The following is a 19,829-nucleotide window of genomic DNA, read 5'->3' as shown; positions in this document are numbered from 1 at the left end:
TGTACAAAAACAGAATTAAAAGATGCTTAAGTTCTGGTCCGCTGAGCTCAGCTTCTACAGAGCTTGCAAGTGTTTGAATATGAAAATCATTGCATTTTGTTCAAATCAGCTTATTCAATTTAATTTTTAAAGAAGAACAGACGTCTAACTGCTAGCTTAAAAAGCAATATAACCATGCGTGTCACTCCTGGAATGGTGATAAAGCTAAATAACTAACAGCTTGAAACCAATATAAAATGTGGGTGTAATTTTAAAACTGTGTAATTCTTAACATTAACCTAATGAAGCCTAGAAAATCAAGTGCAAAAACATGTTTATAGCTAACTAATGTTTATTTTGATCTCTCTCCTGGTTTGACTCCAAGAAATGAACCACATTTTGGCAAATAAAAATGTCACACAACAGCAGTTCCACAGTAACAGATAGCTTTTTTTTAAACTTCAAGTAATTTACTGACCAATATGATTTGAGGACTGATAGTGTAGTTTTACAGGAAAGTCGTCTAAAAAAAAAATTAGTTGAGGTGCAAGAATTGTTTCATAAGTTCATATGTGGTAAAAGCCACAGCCTGGGAAGGAATACAACGAATATAATTTAGAGATAAACCACGGTATAATCCTCTTCGTATTCCATGTTGTTGATACACATATTTCAGTGTCTGCACCATTGTACTGAAAAATAAGAACTCAAATCATTATTGGATACACATATTCAATGGTCAAAATCACTTTCTTTAAATACAAGATACTTGTTTTACTTGGTTCTTAAGAGACTTATGGAGAAAAGCCCATGGGACTCCATATAGCAAAGCATTATAGTCTTTTATGCCTCAGAAGACAGTCTGAGCTTCTGCAAGAAATTTGGGTACAGGGGCTGGGAACTGGAAAGAGGACAGTGCAACCCCATATAAAGAAGTTTCAGTTTGAAAACACCTGCCCTGGATGACCTATTAAGACATGTTACACGAGAATGGCTATGGATATTCTGTTGCCTATCTGGCAGGAAAGAGTTGAGAAACATCAATTCTTCTTACAAATGCAATACAAAGTAACAGAAACAGAATTTGCCCAGTGTAGCACACACTTCTCCATTTAACATCAGTATTTAGGCCTGTATCCCATTCTCCTTCTTTGAGCACTCAATCATACCACCCATCTTTCTAAAGCTCTGTGTATAAAATTTATGTTTAGCTCTGTATTCTACATCTTGCATGTGTGTAGCTTCCTTCACCGCAACAAAGACCTAGTATTTTCTCTCAAACAAGAAACACTAGAATTTGTTAAGTATACAATATTTGACCTTATTAAAAGCAGGATTTGCAGTATATATGCAAGGAGAACAATTTTCCTCACATATTGAAACTGAGCACATGGATGTTAAATGCAAAGCAGTGTAAAAATCTGTAAGGTGCTCAATATTTCCAAGCTCTTAAAGACATTGCTCTCTGAGAAAATCTTATATATGCTTCCAAGCTTCAAGATTTCCTACTTGTTTTATCCTCTCATCCTCTAAAGACATATGTCTACTCTCCTTCAAGGCACAGCTCTCTCCAAACATGGTCACAACAACATTGTTGAATTGGGAAGCCTAATGTCTGTAAAAGTAGTTCTCACGAGTGCAGAAAGTAAAACTCCAAGCAGAATTAATATATTTTTATGTTAAAAGTATCTGGAGTGGAAAATAGCCAAGGAAAAAAAAAAATGTTAAGGCTGCTAAGGAAAACAGAACAGCAACTTCTAGGCTGTTTATGAAAGGTCACTAAGTCAGACTACTGCTAGTAAGATCCAGTTGGCCACACAGGAGGTTCACACTGAATCACGCTGGATTCAGACATACACAATTCCACCAGATCGAAAGTAACCAAGATAAAACTGTTCTGGAACTGAATTTGGTTGAGGCAATTTGAAATTCAGAAAGTTTTTCAAGATGAGAGCTGATTTAATACTATGATTTTAAGGATATTATGGTACTTCCACTTCTACTGGAGGAACCCCAACTACGTGTGGGGTATGGGACATTACCGTAAACGCAAGAAAGGTCAAAGAAAACAGTATTATGCAAAATCACCTTATGGAACAGATTCTGCACCATTAAAAAACACTTTGAAACATTTAATTTCAGTAGAAGCATGCAGTCTCTCTCTTAAGAATCCTGCTGATATTAAAGAAAGGTATTGCAAGTTGAGTTAAAATTAAAAAAAAAAAGTTACTAGTACAAACACAGTATTACTTACAAAAGTGCCATTGTGATTACAGTTATTTTATTTAACCCCAGCGTGATAACAGCAGCTTTTGTCTGTGTGCAAACTTATTCATTAAAAGAATGAAGAAATTAACAACATAGTAGTTTGGGGCTTTTGTTTCATTTTGTTTTAAACCTTAGAACTAAGAATTTAACTTTGCTCAGACATCTAAGAATTCAGTTACTACAGATGAAAAGAAAATACTTACAGGCACTTTTCAGAGTCTGGGAGAACAGCTCTTAACTGCATTCTCCTGCGAGTTACATCAAGGGGATATCTACAGAGGAGATATTTGAACAGCAGTTCAACCAGATGTGTGATGACTATATAAATATTGTTTAAAAAAGAATACAAAGAAGTCCCTGTGCAACCTCCAAGCTCCCTTTTCAGTGAGTCAGGAATCCAGCTCAGATTCTCAACACAGCTGAAAGTTCCCCCGAAAAAGGAGACTTCCCCTATACAGGAAAACCCAGCAAATCAGATCTCTTAACATATTCCATTTGGCACGAGTAAGGAAGATACATGAAGATCAGATGAGAGTATAAAACAGTCTGTAAAACACTGGAGGGAGAAGACACCTGAATCAAAAATAAAACTAACACTGCCATGCAGTGATTAGTGAAAAATTGATGCTGTAAGTCCATTAAATTAAATTATTTTATGGACAAAATAAATTATGACAAGGACAGCATGAGAATGGAGAAATTAGGCAAAAAAATTAAAAAATTAATGTCAAATACAATATCCAAGACTTTTTTCTTTTTTTTTAAATTCTGTGGCTTCACAGGTTACATTATTATTCCAATTTATTTTCAAAACAAAATTCTGCAAATGATGTTCATAGTCAGGGAGATTTGCCTGAACTTGTTTAATTGACTCAATGCATACATCGTTAAAGACTGTGACGATTAAATAGATATTTAGTAAATGAAACAACAGGAAATAACTGAATTCCAGTGTGTGATTAACCTGATTTAAAAACCTTACTAATAACTAGACTTACATAAAATCATATTCTCAGATAAAAGTTTCTTTAGAATGAACAGCTATATAGGAAAAAAAAACCAACAAAACAATACCCAAACTTACGATATTGTCTGAGCTATTGCTCCAGCTATGCCACCACACAGCAGATTTACATGTGTTTTCAAAACTAAGACATCGGGATTATCTAATGAAGGCCGTCCAAGCAAGTTAGGTGCTTGAGCAAGTCCAACGCTCTTTAAGGTACCAAAGGTAAAAAATGAAAAACCTAAAAGGAAATTTAATTTTATGTACTTTCATGAAAAAGCAAAATATTTGTTGATGCATCATCATCATAAACAAAAAGCTGCAATTACAAAATGAAACTATTTTCCAATTGTTTTAGAAGTTTTTCTTAGGCAGAAAGAAATAGACAAATAATATTTTGAACTTCTACAGTAACTTCTGTCCAAATTAATTAGTGTTTATAATTAACATTAAAAGAATGCTTCAAATAAGCTAGACTCTAGGTTTTAAATTACTGGATTGCTGTTAATAGTAACTCGTAAGATCTTTTTAACTGAAGAACATCTCTCATCTTTTAAATGCGAGTGTAGTTCAGCTGGGCAGTTCTGATGCTCCTCCCTCCCACATCACCCACCGCTTTATCTTGTGTAAGTATTCACATAAAAGTCACCAGGAGATGGAGCCAATACAGAGGCTCTAAGTCTCCATCTACAGAGCACTCTGCTCTCTCATGGATCTAACCTGTTTTGAGAGAAATAGCCTACATGCTTTCTTGGGGGAAAACTGGGAAGCAGAAGAGAAAGAACCACTATTTTACCTCTCTCCCTCTCAACTCCAAGTTTCAGAAAAGCTAGGCTTTGCCTGTGGAAGATGCTTTAACACACATTGATCAATTCTAGATTAAGATTGAAGAGTTGCAAATACTTCTACGGGCCTCCCCTCTCCATTCAGTAAAAAACAGAATCCTTGGTTTTAACAGAAGCTAATTAACTAGGTGTGCATGTATATTATGTAAATTTAGTAGCGCACATAACTGCTGAAGGACTGCCATGTTCTGTTTTTAACTTACCCGCATATGGCGCCATTCCTACAACAGTTGGCATCAGCCCTCTGTAGAATCCACTGAAACCACCTTCCTTTGAAAGAAAAATACAAGTACATTTGTGGCAAGAAATACAACAAATGTCTTAACAAGTTATATGACTGCTCATACAGATTCACATGACAGCAATCTGACTAGCATCATCTAGCACCAAGGAGCTAACATCAAGTGCCATTTCTTGTGCCTGAAGAATTGAGGGGACAACTGCCTGGCTTCACAGGAGATAAACAACTGAAAATGAAAGAGAAAAATCTACATCCAACATCATAATCTAGGAGACATTTCTGCATTATACATATCCCTCCTCCCCAAATTTTTTTGTATCATTACTACTTGTTCTTGAAAAGCAACTTCCCTCTGCTGTTTTTGACCTCCCACTTACGTGAGTCTTAGCTACATCTTAGCAGCCTAAGTAGAAGGAAGCATCCAGATAATTTTTTACATTAAAAAATTCAATGTGCACGCAATGAAGTCACGTTATTTTCAACCAAGCAACTATTTTCAGTGCAGTGCAACATTCTTTAAAGAGCATATTTTGCTTTGACAGGACTAAAGATGAAAAGAAAAAATACCTTTGTGTAAATCATCTTGAATGCATGGATAATTCCCATGTACTTGTGTTCCCCTTTTACTTGGAACGCCAGGCGAACTCTAACCATATCAAGAGGGTAAGTACAAACCACTGCTGTAATACCTTTATTAAAAACAAAAACAAAACAAGCAAACAAAACTCACCTACACCTTATCTGATTCTAGGATTATTCTGAAAATCAGAATTTTCTTTTGTGGCAGTGAATATAATACCATATACAAATTATTTTGTTAAAGAAACACTTAAAGTCACTTATAATCAGCAAATAGGAACACTAACTTCAGCAACACAGGAAGGATTTATGTTTATACTTGGTGTTCACTGAAGCTGCACAACCTAGGCCTTGATTTTACAAAGATTTATGGGCCTAACTGTATTCACGGGAGCAACTTTTAGTCCATGGCTCATAAGCATCAGGCTAGTCAAGTGCATCAGCCTTACTGGATTGCAACCATGAAACCTAATCCCACCATATCTTTAAAAAAAAAAAAAAAAATCAAACCACCTAATTTACATGTTTAATTTCAAAAGGTTGTGTCAGAATTTCATGTGATTACTGGATACATGTATATCTACTGCATCTGAAAATATTAAATATATTCTAATGACATTTAAAATAAAGTCAGGATCATATTGATGAAGAGTACTTAACTGAGTTGCATTACTGCATTTTAATAGTTCATGTTACACCAGCACTTCTCTTCACTCTGACTGAAAAAGCTATTTCTAGACTTAAGATGCCAAAAAAATCAAATCTTAGGATTCATCCAGTTATGAACTGCTTCAAAACTGATTAGATGCTGACCAACTTGTAATTTTGGAAACAGAACTCCAGTACAGAGAACAACTCCTCTAACAGTTACCTGAATAACAAATTCTTTCCTACTCCTAGTTTTTGAGGTAAACCACTCAATTGCTGACAAATGATTTGGAGGGAATAGTTAAACTGTTTACTAAAAACAGAGGTCACTTTCTGGTGGTATACCACTGTCCCTAAAAAAAAAATACTAGGAAAATGAGAAAAAGAAAGCAAGAACCTTCGTGACTGATATTGTTTTCTAGCAGCCACTCCGATTTAGCTAAACATCACCCTTAAAAATTGGTCCTACAGAAGATAAGCACACTCTTTATGCTGGCAGGAAATGGCCACTTCCTCTTAAGTTTTAATAGTCTCTTAATGATATCTCTTTTTTTAGGTGTATCATTTCCTCTCCTTTCCACAAAGTCAAGAGAAAACCACAACAGTGAGGGGAAAAAAACAACAACAAAACACAAATACCACACAACTCCAGCAAAACCAACTCTTCATAACTTTTATGTCTAGAGAGAAAAAAAAGCAATTTTCATAAGCTGAATGATCTGACAGAAGATATCAGGATTAGATTGGAGAAAAAAAAAAATGAACACCGTAAGTGAGCTATCCAAAAAGCTGACACTGGTCAACTGTCAATCGAGAGTAAAGTTTGTGGCCTTCTGGAGTATCCTACCAGTAATTTATTTTACAAGACAAAAACATCTCTTTCAGAGACTTTGGACAATTCCTCTGAACAAAAAGCAGACATCTGCAGTTGATTTCTGATGTTGTCTCACCCATAGCGTTCAAAAATTGGAAGCTGCAAAACACCAAAGTAACTTTAGGACTGTTTCAACTGACCTACATTATTAAATGCAATCCCTTGGACTACAGCCTTTTCCTAATGGATTGCCTGAGATGACCAGAAATATTGTAAAATGGATGAATTCAAGCAGTTTAAAAAAAAAATAAAACAAAATAAGAGGAAAAAAAGCTTTTACAGAGCTTAAGAGTTCACAGGAAAGTCATCCGACTTCAGAAAACAGACAACTTTATCCCCCTTCTCTTCCCAGTCACGCACTGATACGTATCCAGGAATATTCTCTGAACAAAGACTAACAAACAGAGCGACCAAGAGCTTGGTGAATGCACTAATGAACACAGTGCAAAAATAGTACAATTTAAAAAATCATATGGAACTGAAAGAAACCATATGTAGTAAGGATTTAAATAGGAACTCTCTTTTTATTCTTAAAATTCTCTAGCCATGAGTTCTTGAAAAAATGGGATTTCTAACATCAGCCACAAAATATGCTTTCTTGAAGCAACTGAGAGAGGCATGTTCCTTCTCACTGTTCATCTAAGTAAAACATACATGACAGGGATCAAGATTTCTGATGGGGCTCAGAAGAGACACTATCCTCTCCAGGAGGAATGGCAGCCAGCTTTAGGATACAAAGTCATTGTGGTGAAGTCTAAAAAATTACTAGTTTCATCTCTACTCCCTAAATATTATGAGTTATCAGAAGTCAGAACACAGTATCTTAAGGCTGATTCCCTGTCTTGAGGAAGCAAAAAGTCTATCCCAAATAATGAGAGTCGAGCCAAAAATCTCTCCCATGGTTGGTTAAACAGGACAGAACTGGAAGTATCTCAACAGTTAAGAGATACATACTGCAGTTCCCAGTGTCTGATCTGAAATAATCATAATAGGGCAATGTAGCTTCTCTCTCCTTTAAGGAACAACTTCTTCAAAAACAGCAGACTTTTTCCATTGCAAATACTGACTCAGAAGTTGAGGAAGTCAGGGAAAGACCCTTCTTCACTTACCATATTGTCCTCAAGCACCTCTGACCACTCTTGAGGACAAGATACTGGGTTACACAGACCTTTACTGAGACTTAGCGTCAATGAAGCACAACAGGAATTAGATTGTCCTTGATTTGCTTCCCAGTGCGATTAGCTGTATAGGGATTTATCTCTGTCTCTCAATTTCCCTACTATTCCTCCATTCTTAGTAATTTTCTTTCTTTGAAAATAAAAATAAAAAAACATCTGGAGCAAGAAAAAAAAACAAGTGAAATATATTTACAAAGATCAGATACTACAAACATATCTGATACACAAGTTTTTATTATTTCTGTATTATGCTTTCTGTACTTTATCAATAACTATGTAGATCAAATTAAGTACTACCAGGTGATTCAGAGGTATACAGTTCAAAAAGTGGTAAGCAGCAGTCACAGCCTTGAACTGCAGGAGATATGCTCCTTAACTCGTATAAAGTAGATTAATTTATCAAGGAGACCTCTTCTGAACAAAACAAAGCTTCAGGAGCTATACGTACAGAGAAATAGCTGATGACAAGGAATATTTATCAGACAGGTTAAAGAGCTGCCTAATTTACAAGTCCGAATATTTCTAGACCTCCAATACATAATTCTGGTTCTTTTTGAATTGCACCTGAAGAAATAAACAGCACAGATTCTTTTAAAATCTTGACTCAAATAGGTAACTGCTAATAACATACTATTTAAAATTGAGACAGTCAGTATCCTCCTAGATCAGTGCTATTTTCCAATCACTTTTACTAAAAGTAAAAAGATAAGAACAAAAGCATGTTCTGTATTAGTTTCATGGAACTTGAGTTTATTGTAGATAAATCAAGTGTGGGGGAGGAAATACACATTTCTGTGTTTTAATTCAGATTTTTCAATTAGAAAACTAAGAAAAGATTTAGATTTGCAAAATCATCCTGTGATATAGGTGTTATTTGATTATTTTGTTTCCTAAACCCCACTAACCTCTGATTTCTCTATCTTCTCACCAGCTCTGTCTTTCCTTAAAAGAAGATATACACCATTTATCTGTTAATGAGGTGTTACAGCTGAAATTTGAATCACACAAGACACAGGAAATTCAGAGTTTAAGTCTCCACAGTAACTTTAACTTGGCCTCCTTCAATATATGCATTACAATAGGTTTTTCCTTTCTCTCACTCCACTACCCCCATCCTCATTGCCTTGTTTTTCCCTGTGGATATGCTTTTGATCCAGTTTATCAGTTACAGAAGATACTCAAATGTTTCCCACCACTCTGAAGCAGATTCAGGTCTGTTGACTGCTAGTAATGTTGCAAACACTGACATAAGCAAGATTTAAGTATCAGTAGCGTACACAGAAGTGAAAGCAGACAGCTGTGTGGCTAGATGGGATAGACAGGACAAAAAGGAAAGGGAAACCAGGGTTTTCCATTTTCAACTGCATAATGTTGGGTTCCAGGAAACCGTGAAGACCCCTCTCCACCAACACTGGGGTGCATGCAGCACACCGCCTCCTTTAGTCATTTAAACTTGGAAGAAACAGAATCATATCCCTTATTGGAGTCAGCAGGAGACTAAGCCATAGGAGTTAAAGCAAGAAATATTACAATTTGCTTTTAAAAGTATTTTCTTTTGTTTGCAAATCTAGAGAATTTCTGTATCAGATTTCAAACTCCACACTCTTCTTGGTGCCTCCCTTCCTACTCTGTATCTCCTTAGCATACTCATTATAAACCCTCCCCCCTTATTTATCTAATGAATATCCCAAAAAGCAGTTAATGCCACCTAGTAAACAAATAGTAAGACACTCACATGTGATACTATTACTATACTTGACTTCTATATTCATTTCACTGCACACCTAAGTTGAGCTCATCTACTCAGTTTTGAGGTTCTCAATACCAGACTATTGAGTATATTGTACAATGCACCACACAAAGCACTTCATTTGATCGTGTTTTCCAGATAGTACTGTATATTAATTTTATTTGTTACTCTAACCACACAAAACAGATTTAACCAGTAAGGTGCTTAAAATGATGCCAGATGCTATTAATTTATATAGGCAAAGAACTCCAGCATGTTCAACACTGACAGCATTAAGCTGATTACTCAATGTTTTCACAGTGCCTCACAAGTCAGGTTCCAGGTCTCTGACAAGGCTCCCAAAAAAGCAAAGCATAAGCTTTTTTGGGGGGCGGGGGGAAGTGTGTTCTTTAGTACAATTAAAGCTGGAGGAAGAAAGGGAAAAAAAAAAAATCTGTGTATTTTTTCCACTTCTTTCAGATAGAAAGCCAGCCAAGTTCTGGAACATATCTTGGCACATGGGTTTTGCTAGTTTTTAGGATCTTGGATTTGTTTCATTTCATTCTCTTTCCTTTCCGTCTGATGGCATGCAACGCCAAAATAGTTTCATGAGGTCATCCTAGTTTAACTAAAGGTAGTATTAACAAACCCCAGTATTTGTATTCCAAAAGAAGCTAAATTTTAATACTCATGTCATAGCTATTTAAGGCCTGTCACTAGACAGTATTAAGCCTGTTTTACAAAGCAAAAGCACATGAAGAACCACCTTGATTAAAAAGTAGTCCACTCCTACTTACCTTTCCCTGTTTTTTCTTAGCTACTTTTGGCTACATGGCTAGCAAGAGGAAAACAGACATGTATAATCATACTATATACTGGCAGTTGACAAGTGGGTTTTTCTACTGCTATTGCACTAATTGACAAATGACAGTTTTTAGCATTCACAAATATGCTCTAAAGAGTATCATGACAATCCTGCCTTGGATGTTGAAAAGTATAGACATTCCTGGCAGATCCAAAAATCCACCCATTTAAGGAGCTGCAGTTCTCTGTATTTCTATGGGCTTATATTCAACCTAGTAGCAATGGCAGACAGGATGATGAGCCAATTCTACTATAACCTGCATCTTTATACTTCATCTTGATGATGCTGGATTCTTCATTTTTTTAAAAGCCATAATAAACACTATAAAAACTGTGCTTTACAACACAGCATAGAATTCAATGCCTGAACAAATATATTTTAAAGAATACTCTTAGACAAACAGTTTTCAATTAGGCAACTATTTGTTACATTAACCATTTACTAGTATTTTTGCTTAACACAAATTTGCAACAGTTTGACCTGAAAACATGTCAAATCATCCTCTAAACAAATATTAACTCTTCGGCAAAAGGGATGTCTGAAATCCAAGTACAAAACTATACCTGCCATGGATCCAGCCATTAATTGATGCACATGCCCTGAAATCCCAAGTTGCTTCTTTATTACCTAACAAGATACAGAACATTTACAATAGTCATATATCAGAAAATACAGGGAAGTACAACACACAGTTTATTAGCACATTAATGCAAACTCTGTAGCTGTTTCCAAGAAGTTTACAACACTACAAATTCAAACCAGAGCACTTAATTACTGTTAAAAGAATTTTCTGAACATTGCCGCTGTTACCAATTTCGTATTAAAAACATGAAAGTGCTAGAATTCTACTAACAAGGCAGAACGATTAGTTGAAAGTATTTGTACTGTTTACTTCAGAAACTAGATTAATTGTTTGTTTAGTTATCTTTAATGTGTGCAAACAAGACAAACTGAATACTATCCTTGTTGCATGATAGAGAGCAAAGGACACTGAGCAAAGTTGAAAACTGAGACATTTGATAAATTTTTCTCCCATGCACAGCACATGAAACGTACTCTTATGAAGACATTTTTAAGACTTTGTTTAACTGGATTTTTTTAAAAAAAAGGAGAAGAGAGAGAAATCAGACAAGCATTTGAGAGCAAGAACTTCCTAAGTTACATTACGTCCTGGAAGCAAGTTAGAAATTAGTTTCCAGGCTTTTATCAAACAACAGAAGCTATTTAAGAAGCAGTTTCTGCTATAAAGAAGATAATTTCATATCTTCCCTCTTTAAGAATTGGGGTTTTTTCCTTTTACACATTCCTGCAAAACATCTTGAATGTCTGTTGTCAATTAATAGATTAAAAAAACCTGCTATAATGCTAAATACTTTCTTGAAATTTGCAGATTCATAAATCATTTCATTATAAAGCATGGCATGCAGTCTTTTGTTCAACACAACATTAAACAAGCATAGATCAACAGCATTTATAATTACACAACAAAAAAAAAAAAAGAACATATGAAACTCATTACAGTTACTTCTTTAACTTCTGTAATTTGCTCTTTTGGGAAGGGAATCACAATTTCAATCTCACTGTCTTCAATTGACTTCACTGCGTACTAAATCTGACCTTTCAAACATGCAATTCCTCATTGCTGACAGAAAAATGCTATTTTTCACCACATGTAAGCAACATTTAAAAACATGTTCATGCTAACACCTGACCTCCAAAAGATGTTGCAGGGATTTATTATGTATTTATTCTGAAAGAGTAAACGACGAGAGCAGAAAGGAATCCACAAATCTTGTGGGACCCTGCAATGAGCGTTTTCTCTTCCAGGTCATTTTTATCTAGAGCCTGACACAGTCATTTGTCAGGTCAAATATAAGTCATATCCAGACAGACTTTCAAGTTTAAGTTATTCTGTCCATCAGTACTAAGAATCCCAACACTACGTAATAAACAGGTTCCATTTTACATTTTGTTCCCACATTATTCACAAAGGGCTACTTTATAGTAACACAAACAGCAGCAGACTTTAGATTACCTTTTTCTTTCATGAAAAAAAAAGTATTTTTCTCAACAATACAAAGATACAAAAATCAGTGGGAATTTTTTTCCTTAAGCAACACTGCAAAAAGTTTCACTGTTGCCCTGACATTTTTAATAGGTAGATTCAGATAAAATTAAGCACCCTTAGAAAAGACATGCAGCTAATTAATAAGATAGAAAAGTTCCAGTGTTAGCTTCAATCACTTAAAGAATCTGTATTCATTGTAGGCAGAAAAAAAGAAAAGGAAAACAAAATAAATTCAACTACCTTTTTATATTGGTCAAATGCCATAAACTGAATTGCGCCATATGGAAAGATTCTAATCATCATTGCCCCGTTTCCTTTATACAGCCCAAGGTAACCTTCCTTTTTGGGGACAGCACACAATGTAGAAAACACTCCTGCCAGCAATAGAAAAAGAGTTACTTAACAATTACACTGGGGGGAGGAAAAAAATAAATCAAGCAAATATTACTGACAATAAGAAAGTATGCATAGAACTAAGGCCAGATCATGTTGCTCATGTAACTATGGAGAGTGGAAAATCCACTTCCAATGCCCAAACATTGCCAGACGGAGGAGGTTTAAGGTTAAGTTTTATCAGCTTTCGCACCTCCCAGACTCAGCGGACCTCTCTCTGAATTTGTGCATTCAGGGCCCGTGACTTGCCTGGACTGCAAGCAACCCTATTGCAGATAACACTCTCCACCCACAGAGGCTAATACTAGCAACGGAAGGAAGCTGGGTTGACTTGCAATTCAGTCAATTCAAAATAAATAAATACTTTAAAATCTAAAACCATGGGAAAACAATCTAATATTGCTACACGCTAAGTTACAGATTAATTGGCATCACTGAGGAAACGAAGTAAACAAGTTTAAGACTCTCATTAGTTACAACTTAAACGTCTCACACTTCCTGTCACAGAGTTGTTGCAACAAGAAGCAATCCTATTCCCTTTTAATACGTGGGAAATAATGCAAGATCACAGAAAGTCTGGGCAAAACCTGCAGTTTTATTGTAAACATATTATTAGTTATGCACAATTGCTATCAAATTGACTTCTTAATTATTTGTTTTGCTAAAGGAATAAACTATAACAGTTAAACAGTTTACATTCATAGCAACTACTTAATAATATAAGAGCTCAACATGAAAAAGTGTCACACATGTATCTTTCAGGCAGGAAACAGAGTATCTGACAAACTTTTGTTTGAAGTTTAAATAAAACAAGTACTAATTAGTTTCTGGAGTTCTAAGAATACAATATTAAATGTATTTTTAAGATGTCACGCTTATTACATGCCTCTGAAAATACTTGTGCCATGATTAGAATTTCTCTCTACCCTGCAATGATGAGTTACTGTTCTTATTTCTTAACACACATGCTCCGAGGTCCACGTGGCACTAACGCCACAGAGCAAGGGCAGTAAAAACGTTTAGTGAGGACTTTGATGAACTAATCCAAGTATCTCATCCACAGAATTTTCTTTTTTGCCTACATGTAACAAGGCCATGTATTCAAGTCAGACACATTTCAAATAATCAGCATCCTATCTAACACCCTGAATAGGGAAGAATATAACATTTTACTTGCCAATTATGGCACAGGACAAAGCAAACAGAAAATAAGGATTTAAATTATCAGTCAAACCAATTATTTCAGCTTTCAATTCTCAGGCTGCAGATTTGAGTGCATACTGATGGGAACATGTTACCAAAACACGTTACTCATATTTGCCTTTTTGGTACAGCTAAGTGAATATTTATCCATTTAAATTTGTTTCAAAATTTATTTTCCCTGCCTTTAAAAAAATTATATTTAGTGTCTAAGTTAAAAATTCCAACGTTTCATTATATGTAAAATTAACCAACTGAAAATTACTATTTTTCTCTTGGCAACAGTTACACACTTAAATTTCAGAATATAAGTTATGACATATTTCAAGAACATATGACATAAAATACCTCAAATACTATGCACAAGAGGGCACTGTTACAGCCCCAGAGAATGGTTCTGAACATGCTGACAACTGCGCGTTTTTCCTCTCACCATGATGTAACACAGATGCCGAATACAGACCGCCTGCACCTTACGCCAGGCACAAATCCACTTCTACCTTCAGTTCACACCAGCCACACCGCTGCCTGCGAGCGCAAGTGCACGTGAGTCTTGCAGGATTCCGTGGTCACCGTCTTGTCATCGCCAGCCCCCGAGAGGGCTACCAAACTCTGAGAAGCACCGATTCCCACAGCCCCCGGGAACCGGCAATCCCCGAGCAGACTGCAGCGGCGACTGTTTCTACATCGACCATCCCAGCTTTGAACCTGTGGTTACCAAGCTGCTGCTGGCTTCAGTAAGGGGAAGATCAAGCCTAGCTCTCATATGCCTTATCGAGGATTATTGTGACATCTCAATCTCTAACACATCAGCCAATACCGCAACTTACTCGCACAGGGCTTTGTTTTTCTTTTGAAACACTAACAAAACATGGCACAGAGACTGACCAGACAGCTAAAACCTTCTGTCTGATTAGCACCTTTTTTCATCAGCCACATCGCTGAATAAACCAACATACCCAAACCATACGCATTGCATTTAAAACCAAAAATTAGACACAGCAGCCATCTTACCTAGATGTTTGTAATGGTGGTTATGAGCTTGCAGCAAAATCTTTACTCGATCCAGTGGTGCAGTAGTTGTTTTGGCACAACATCCTGCAACACCTTTCCAAGAGGGGAAAAAGAAAAGTGACAGGATGCAAAAGTTCTTTATGTCAGCAGATAAATAAGGGATTTTCTAACCGACTTTTAAACTGAATAGGTGAGAAGAAACTCAAACAGGACCTCGAAAAAGCCCCAGTGACAAGTAATACTCATCATACTTCTATTAGAAGTATGTTACTAAACCCTTAAAGCCTTAATGAAAGTTATAAGCGACTTGTCCTGATTACAAAATCCCGTGCCACCGTCTCTCAGCTGCTGAAGTCACAGCAGAAGCTTTCGGAGAAAGTTACTCGAGTTTTCCACCCCGCTTCCTCCTTCCCTTCTGCGGAAAACAGCCCCAGCTGCTCTCCCCAGAGGAGCGGGCTGCGTGTCCGCCGTGTACCCTGCGCTACTTCGGAGCCAGATCCAACAGCGAGCGCAGCCCGACGTGAGCGCCTCACAGCAACAAAACACCTTCCTACCCCCTGGCGAACCGGGCAGCGGGGACAACACCCTACGGGAAGAATAAACAGGCTTTTTCGCCGAGAGGTTAATAACGCGGGGCCGCTTGCCAGGCTGCCCCCTCCCTTCGCACCGCCGTGATCTGCACAACAGCGGCCGCAACAGTTTGGGGACACGGATGACCCGCCCTCCCCGAGCACCGGGACCCTTTGAACATTTAATGTGCCACTACCCGGGGCTCTTCGCTGGTTCCCACACACGTGCGAGTCACTGCGTGTGCCGAGTACCCTGCGTTAGCGCATCGGGGGGAAAAAGGAGAAGAGAGCCCGCTGCTTCCCCGGGTGACGGTACTTCGCCGGGGACAGCGACACGGAGGTGACCACCGCCTGCCCGCCGCGCCGCCACCGCCCCCGGCCCGGCTCTGCCCCGCTGCTCTCCCCCGGCAAAGCCCGGCCCCCGCCGCCGGCAGCCCGCGGGAGGCCCGCGCAGAGCGGGCACCCACCTCCGGCGATGAAGGAGCGCAGCCAGTAGAAGTCGCGGCGCGCCGCGCCCGGGGGCAGCGCGGCGCCGGGCCCCGCCGCCGCCGGGGAAGCCATGGGGCAGGGCTGGGAGCCAGATGCGGGCAGCGGCGGCTCCCTCAGGCGGCGAGCGGGCGGCGCGGGCAGCGCATGGTTCCGCGCGGAGCCCCCGCCGCGGCGCAGGGGCGGAGCTCGGGGCGGCCCGCGCCGTCACTGCGGTCCCGGCCGCGCCGAGCCATGGCCGGGGCCGCCGGGCCGCGCCGCGGCGCCTGCCGATCGCGTCACAGGCGGCGGTGCCGGGGCGGCCCGCCCCTCCCTTCCGCCGCCTCCCCTCGCGCAGCGGCGGCGGGCCGGGGAGGCCGCGGTTCGCCCGGGGAAGGCCCCGGTTAGCCCGCCCGGAGCCGCCGGCTCTCACCGTTTGCGTGGTGCGGAGCAGACCGGCCCGCAGGATGCAGCGGGGCGGGTGGCTGGGCGGCGAGCCGGCGCTCTGAGCTGGTGGTACCGCCGGGGATCGCCCGCTGCTGCTTGAGAATGGCCATCCATGCCCTGTTCCAACAAATACGCGTGTTTAGAGGTGTAGGTGCATGCAACCAGAACCTAAATAGCTTTAATTAGGCTATACAATCAAATACGTCCATTTTTTAAAGCATTTAACTAGCTACTTAGACTTCGTGCTAGAACATAGATATTTCTTTTGTCTACGATTATAGTTTCAGATCTAGCAAAATACTCAATATTCAAGTTCCAAAATGCATCAGAAAGGGAAATAGATATTGAAAAAAAAAAAAAGAAAAAAAAAGAAAAAAAAGAAGTTCTGCTTTTTTAGAATCAGAAAGGTCAAACCCAGTATCATCTCTGCAGCTGTCAACATTTTTTTGCAATTTCCAGGAGGCATTGAGATAAACTTTCGTCCTCAACTCTTGAAAAAAAAAAAAACAAAACCGGACACTCTCTGAATACTGGTGCGTGGTGTAAGGAAGTAGAGCACACCCGATGCCAGACGCTGGTGAGAAAGTTAATGCTCTCAGCTTTCCCCTCAGTTTTCCGCAGTTACTCATATATTTCTCATACTTTTTGCCCCATACATATTGACCTGAGTTTCAAGTATTTCATATACCAAAATCCCTTTTTTAAAAGTCAATCTTTTAACATTAAGGAAACAGTCAAACAGAGCTCAATGCTCTCACAAGCAAAATGAACCAATTTCCAAACAAATTTGCTGGAACGTTTTTTCTTCCTGCTTGTGTCAAGCTGCCTTCAACAGAAATTACTCAATTTTTCCCTTAATAGGTTACATTCCTTAAAATTAAGTTTGCTTCAGCATTGGGAAAACTTTATTTTGCTCTGTTTGATCATTATGTCATTTATATATTTGGGAAACTGCTGTTACAATACGCATTTTTTCCAATAACAAAAAAATACATAGCAAAGGTGGACAGACTTCTTCAAGCAAATATTGAATCCGTCCTTTATAGCAGAAAACTCTCAAGCCTTTTAACATTTTTTAACATACCTGGGAAATTAATAATTTTTTTTGAAGTCACTCTGATGTTTAAGTCTCATGTGGAAAAGCAACTGTTGTCTGAATTATTGAAGCAGGCTTTATAGTCACTGTTGATGTGGGTTTCCCCAGTCAATTTGTATTCTTTTAGGATTCTGCTCAGGAAAAGCCTCCCCCCACACCCCACAGCAATCATACTGCTTTAACAGCTCCAACTGCAGAAACTTAATTTATTTAGTAATTTCACACAGAAAAGTGTTGCAACTACACCAACAGCTGAAAGTCATCTAGTTTCTAGAGTTTCACCCATGACCAGAAAAATCAGATAGCTGCATAAATGGGCTATTACTTCTTTTGGATACACGCAGGATATTTTAGGAAGGTACTTTGTCAGCCCTTGTAATTTAGGGAAATGTGCACCATGAGTGCATACTGTTTAGGAAAGCAATAAGAAACTTGCATTGCAAAACTAAACAGAGCATCTCGTAGAGATTTACTAACACACAAAGGAATTCAGCAGTGACCTTTATGTGTATAGACTTTTTTTTTTTTTTTAAACACTTTAGTGTTACTTGCTGGTATAAAGTGCTCTGAAGTTCTGTTTACTAGCTTTTGTAATAGTACATTATTTGTACCTTCAAATCTTAACCCTTCTCACTGCTGTTACTTCATCTTTTACCTTGAAGCGTTTATGCCCTTTGCAGATTTTCTCTGGTGACTTGTCTTTTATGACCCATTCTTAAAAGTCATCAGCATTTTCAATGTCACTCCAGTTACACTCATGCCTGACACTATGTCATCCTTCCCTGACAGACTGATGATACAACAGGGGAAGATGTTGAAGTCAAGATTCTCAAAAGCAGAGCTGCTAACTTGAAGAAAAATTCAAGCAGGTACATAGCTTTATCAATACCTGTAATTTGTTTCTGATTTTGTTGTTGAGGATGCTTGGTTTTGTAAAGATGTTTCAAATATTTATCAATTGAAATAAATTATCAAGGCTAAAAGTTAGGTAAGCTATTCTCATAGCAGTTATTACAGAAAAGATTATTTTCAGTGCTCTTAAAATATTGATATACATCCAGCTCTGTTTTGAGACAGTTGTACAAATTATCCTCAAGTATCATGCCTCTGGGCTCTAGGGATCAGAAAGATATTTTTTCTACTTTATACTTGCCTCTGGTCTTTACTAGTTAGTGATCTGAAGTAACCTCTATCTAGTTGACTGTAGTACAGAACTTTTCCCACATAAGACTCAGGAATTTGAGGGATTTTTTTCCTCCTTCTACAAGAGGCATTATAGCTTGCAGATTAGAAATACCTGAGCAAATCTCAATTCCTTTCCAGCATAGCATCTCTGTCAGCAAGCACAGAGAACAGTGCTGCTTCCTGAGGTGAGATGAGCTAGGAGCCAAGGGTGACCACAGCAGGAGGGTATCCTCACCGACAGGGCGCAGTCCTGCAGCGGGACAGGCAGAGCTAGGTGCTAGGAACAGGCTCCATCAATAGTCACAAAGCAGGTCCAGAGTCCATCCAGAGAGGCAAGTCTAGAGAGCAACAGCAGGAGATAAGACCTAAGACAAGGCTGGAGACAAGTCTGAGATTCATCTAGCAGCTAGGTCCAGACAAGAAACAAGACCAGAGCTAGGACTCTAAACAAGCACACCTATAGTATAGCTTAGACAAGAACTGCTTGCCTGGCCAGGCCTGAGCTTAAATGGAGCTCTGGGCCCATGGACCAGGTTTGTGGGTGGACGCACCAGGTGAGGCTGGTCAGGGTCATTAACACCTGTTGGCACCCTCAGGACCCTGACAGTCCCTACCTGTATCACGTGTTAGGTTTATGGATGGACTCGATGATCTTAAAGGTCCTTTCCAACCAAAATGGTTCTATGATTCTCTGTCAGTGAGGTCTTTAAGGAGCAGAAATATTTGACTTTTTGAAGTCATTGAGTCTGCAAATACAGCAGTGCCAAATTTCTCTAGCTAAGCAGGCCTCTTTGTTTCTTTCAGGTGCAGGGAAGAGGTGTGCACTTCATGCCCTCTGGTATCACATGGCTTACTGCAAAAGTGCAGTAGACTTGAACCGTCCAAAAATCCTGGGTCGGTGCATGCAAAATGAGCGGTGTCTTCCCAGATGTAGTGTTTACTGGCCGGGCACAACACAGTCATTCTGCATTCATGCTTTATATTGCTCGTGCACAATCACGCGGTGAAGTAAGGGCCAAGATTTCCAATAAAAATAGAAACTGGGGCAAACTGTTGTCCACCGCAGGTCAGGAACATCTGATAGGAAATATTTAGAATAAATGCGATGGGCCTGTATAATGGGCATCAGAAGATGAAATCATAGTCCCTTCTGGCCTTACTTTCATGTAAAATGGTATTA

General features: G+C 38.8%; 1 protein-coding gene across 1 annotated transcript; it reads right to left on the bottom strand.

Moving 5' to 3' along the window:
* Window positions 1-313: 313 nt before the first annotated feature.
* SLC25A16 (solute carrier family 25 member 16) lies at window positions 314-16,017 on the bottom strand. Its single transcript, XM_068416628.1, has 9 exons — window positions 15,924-16,017; window positions 14,888-14,980; window positions 12,521-12,654; window positions 10,776-10,839; window positions 4,907-5,028; window positions 4,302-4,368; window positions 3,332-3,494; window positions 2,451-2,519; window positions 314-671 (listed from the first exon to the last, which is right to left on the bottom strand). Exons 1-9 carry the CDS (start codon window positions 16,015-16,017, stop codon window positions 515-517), a joined length of 963 nt encoding a protein of 320 aa, XP_068272729.1. The 3' UTR covers window positions 314-514.
* Between the last annotated feature and the right edge of the window lie 3,812 nt (window positions 16,018-19,829).

This window comes from Nyctibius grandis, chromosome 20 (genome assembly GCF_013368605.1).
Source record: "Nyctibius grandis isolate bNycGra1 chromosome 20, bNycGra1.pri, whole genome shotgun sequence".
Taxonomy (NCBI): Eukaryota; Metazoa; Chordata; class Aves; order Nyctibiiformes; family Nyctibiidae; genus Nyctibius; species Nyctibius grandis.
Note: the sequence above shows the minus strand (reverse complement) of the source record. Positions and strands in the feature narration are given on the sequence as shown.